We start from the raw sequence: 4,403 nt of genomic DNA, 5'->3' as shown, positions 1-4,403 counted from the left end.
GAAAGTGATTAAATAGAAACCTCTGAAATCTCAATTCCCACCAGCTGAGGAGCCAACCGAGTGAGTTAGTTAGGGGCTGATACAAACTCACTGCTTAGCAGCCAAGATTTCTAGGTGCTCTAAAATCCACGTACTGAATCACATTGTCTTGAAAATTGCTGTGTCTCTTTGATGTCTGAGGTAGTGTAAGTGGGGCAAATTTGGAGTCACTTGGTCTAGGAGTTCCTGAGACATAACACCCCAAAATAGAGGACTTGAGAGTGAAACACTGCAGTTCTCCATGGCTTGGCTCCTGTTTTGGTTTCAGACGGGCGTTGATCCTGTATCTCTCTCTTCCTCCGCCAAGGTTGCCGGTTGTACTAGGCAAATTGGTACCCCCAGGCTGGACTGAGGTGATGTCTGTAAGGCACAAATGATGATTCCCCTGGGAGACGACTCTACAGTATTTGCCCAACCTGGCACCCCCAGCTGGGCTGTGCCTCTCAGCTAAGCACAGAGCAGGGGCCGGGGTGTTGGTGGGAGAGGGGCAGGGAGACGCTTGCTTTCCATAGCTTTCCTCAGGACAGGACGGCTGAAGTGCTCTGGAGGGAGACAGCGAGGCAGGCACCAGGTGCCAAGAAGGCAATTCCTACAGCGAATGGGCTGAGAATTTCAATCTCATATCTCAGATTGATTTCCTTCAGTAGGAACGTACATACCAGGCTGGCTCATCGGCCCCTCTAGCCACTCCTTGCTGCCCCGGTCACACCTCTGGGTCCATCAAGCCTGCTGTCTCCCCCCCTTTCCCTTCCACCCCAGATCAGACCTCTGGGCCCATCCAGCCCATTAAACCCGGCTAATCTGGTAACCCCCAGGTATCTGCTGCACCAGAACAGACCCATGGTCTGGATACTGCAGCCACCTATCGGGCCTGTGTTAGACAATGCATCCCTGGTGCACCATTTCACACTGGCTGCCATGGAGGCTCAGGTGGGGCTGCGAGTCAGGACTGAGGGGTACCGGCAGAGCTGTTGGTATGGGGAGCCCGGGGCTCATGGCCTGTGTTATCCCATCCTCAAGCTCCCTCCCGACAGCTTTCCCACTGTCCCAGAATCCTTGCAGAGGAGTGAGGAAGTGACTTGTCCTTGTCTTACTTCCCCTCCCAGAGCAGAGAGAGAACCTAGGAGTCCTGGTTACCAGCCCCAACGCTCTAACCACTAGACCCCACTCCCCTCCCAGTGCTAGTCTGGGTACCTCAAACTAAGAGGGAGACTTCAAACCAAGGAAACTTTTGTCATTTTTTTTCAAGCTGGGGTAGCCAGCTGAGTAGTGGCTCAGTATTGGAGCCAGAGCCACAGCGACGAGAGGTGAAAGACCCAGGTACTGATGAGATATTTATGGGGAACAAGCAAATGGCAAAACAAAGGGCGGGGGGGGGGGGAATACCGACAACATGTAGAGCTGGTGTCTCTGCTGGGCTCTGTTATAATTATCATAACATAGATTGCATTCAAATGGGAGTGGGGTCTAGTGGGGTGCGGTTCTGTCTCTGTCTCTGGGAAAGGAGTGGGGGCTAGTGGGTTAGAGCAGGTGGGACCGGGAGCTTGGACGCCTGGGTTCCCTCCATAGCTCTGGAAGAGGAGTGGGATCTCGTAGGTTAGAGTAATGGGGCTGAGAATCAAGGCTTCCAGGTTCCATCCCTAAACAGAGCAGGGACTTGTAGCTGGGTCTCCTCCACCCCACAAAACTGCCCCAACTCCCTGGTTGTTCTGGCTTCTCCTTGTCAGCTGAAACTCTCCCTGGTGTGGAGAAACCTTCCCAATTATGTTTTTTGTTGGAACCTTTCCAATGCCTGGAAACAGTTTGGTTTTGACAAAATGACATTTATGTTCATGGAAAAAAAAGTTTTAATGATTTGTTTTGGACCAGCTTTAAGGGGGCACCTGAGGTCAGATTAGTTACAGTATTTAGGTGCCTAGTGAGATTTTCAAACACATTGAGGTGCCCAACTCCCTTTGCTTTCAATGGGTGTTGGTGCCTAGATGATATTGAAAATCCCACTAGATGCCGAAATACCTTTGAAATCTGCCCCTTAAACATCTCGGAAAATCTGGAGCTAAGTCACCGTGTGGTAGAGCAGAGAATGCAGCCTGGGTCTGCTCAGCACCCCGCTAGCTCCCTCCCTGTTGGACCAGGTTGTACTAATGTAGATGGAATAAATGGGCCAAAGGTGCTAACAGACCCCAGTCACTGTCGACCATTAGACATGTTAAGTGACGTACAGGTTTGGTATCCAGAGACCTCACCCTGCTCAGTGCCATGGCAAACACACCATGAAACATGCCTTTAACCTGTTATCAAAGACAAGGAAAAGGAGGAAAAGCAGCTAAAGCATTTGAAATGTAAAGCATTCAATAAGGCTTCATTTGAACAACATCCCTCATTCCCCTGGCCTTGAGCTGGGAGAGTTTTAGAAGGAAAATCCCCCTCATCAGACAGTCTGTTAGACGGTATCAGAGATGGTAATAACTGTCCTTGCGGGGGAAAGAGAAGTTAGCTGAGATGGGCTGGAGCTGCTGTTGTCGTAGATGCTGCTATTGAAGTTCGATCCCATTTCATCTCGGGTGGGGTTTGGGATTCAGCTGGAGTAGGTGGGGGGTGACGATGTCCTCTGGGTCCCTCTCTCTGGCCCGGTCTGGCCAGGACATCTCTCAGGATCAGGAGGACCAAGAGCTGGAGTCGCAGGGATGGGGTGTGTGGCAGATCTGATGGTGAATCTGGCTCCAGTAGCCTCTGTTGTTCTTCCTCATTTCCCCCCCAAAGTCTTTTTCTTGAAGGACCCCAAAGGGAGTGATGGGCCGAATAGCCCATCCCCTCGCTATTTTGTCCACCAATTAGGCCTAGTTTCCAACACACAATTTTGGTTCACTGATTTCCGGCCCCACAATTCTCTTGTTTACCAGGCATGATCTTAAGATAGACCTTGAGTGATATCAGGAGGATATTAGTCCTGTTGGACTAATTCAGTCTTTCTGTCTCTCTTTCCCACCTTTTCCCATCAACCTTTGTTATTGTAGGTTGTTGTGACAACTTAGGAACTTTCATATGCTTTTTACAGTTGAGCTCACAAAGAGGGTGAATTTGTCGACCCACTTATCACACCACTGCCCTTCCTCTGCTTGTAGGAGCTGGACCTCCTGGAGCCGATGAGGGGGGAGAACAGCACATCGGTGACCAAATTCATCCTCCTAGGTCTCTCCAGCAACCTGCAGGAGCAGCTCATCCTCTTTGGGGTCTTCACAGCCATCTACCTGGTGGCCCTGATGGGCAACGTGCTCCTCTTACCGTTGATCAGTCTGGACTCCAGGCTCCACACACGCATGTATTTCCTCCTGGGCAACCTTTCAGTGGTGGACATTGGCTACACCAGCTCCACCATGCCCAAGATGTTGGCCAATTACCTGTCACAGGACAAGTCCATCTCATGGGCTTTCTGCCTCTCTCAGATGTTCTTCTTCATCTCCTTCGGGGGGATCGAGTGCCTGCTGCTGGGGGTCATGGCCTATGACCGCTACATTGTCATCTGTCATCCTCTGCACTACGGCACGTTCATGCTGGGGGTCTGGTGCCTCTGGGCTCTTAGCTATTGTAGGTCACATGTCTGTGCCACAAACACATATTTATTTCAACAAAGCCCAGGGGACGCTCATTGGGCATCAGCTGTAGATAGCAGTGGATATGGATGACGAGAGAAGCAAAAGGATCTTTTCAGAACCACCATGTTTTTTTCTGGACAGGAGCTGTATTCTGTGCCTGTCTGGGTTCCCCTCACATTCACCCCCAGAACCTCTCCATAAGTGCAGCACAAAGACGGACGCATCCATTTGCCACATAGGAGGCTCAGTGAAATGGCCTGTTCATCTTAATGAGCTATTCTGAGCTGAGTGAGAATCCCTCCAGGAGATGGTACTGCCTGAAACAAGTGCTCAGAGAGGTGTGAACTGTTTCACTCGTACCAGCCATGCCAGTGCCAGCAGGGTTTCATGGTGTTGTTGGTGCACGCTCCACATGCGCCTCTTCTCAGCTTCACACCTCAAGGGGTGGTGCTTCCCTAGATCCGGCACACATGGGGAATGGTTTAAGGAGACGGGTTCAGCCCCCCCAGAAGGGCAAGGACAAAGCCTCCGAGATCACGTGAAGGGAGAAGGGAGGGTTGGACCTCCATAGATGGGTTGGAAACCCCCAGATATTGGTACAGACATGGGAGGGGAATGTGGGATTGTCAGGTGCCCCGTCCCCATTTTCCCCCAGGCTGCTGTCACTCACCTTCATGTTCCCCTTCCCAGTGCCCCATCCCTCCCCATCTCCTCACACCCAACCCATCTCCTATACACCCTCCTCCACCCCCTGAATGCTCTTACACT

The 4,403-nt window shown here is 51.4% G+C and overlaps 1 protein-coding gene across 1 annotated transcript; it reads left to right on the top strand.

The window, feature by feature from the left end:
• Positions 1-854: 854 nt before the first annotated feature.
• Positions 855-3,599, top strand: LOC113405185 (olfactory receptor 2A1/2A42-like; the record flags this gene model as incomplete). The annotated part of the gene is made up of 2 exons (XM_026646131.2): positions 855-969; positions 3,165-3,599. Coding segments are annotated over 2 exons (550 nt in total), but the record flags the coding sequence as incomplete, so codon positions are not given.
• Between the last annotated feature and the right edge of the window lie 804 nt (positions 3,600-4,403).

This window comes from Terrapene carolina, unplaced genomic scaffold (genome assembly GCF_002925995.2).
Source record: "Terrapene carolina triunguis isolate 2854851 unplaced genomic scaffold, T_m_triunguis-2.0 Scaffold34102, whole genome shotgun sequence".
Taxonomy (NCBI): domain Eukaryota; kingdom Metazoa; phylum Chordata; order Testudines; family Emydidae; genus Terrapene; species Terrapene triunguis.
This window is presented reverse-complemented; position numbering and strand designations above follow the sequence as displayed.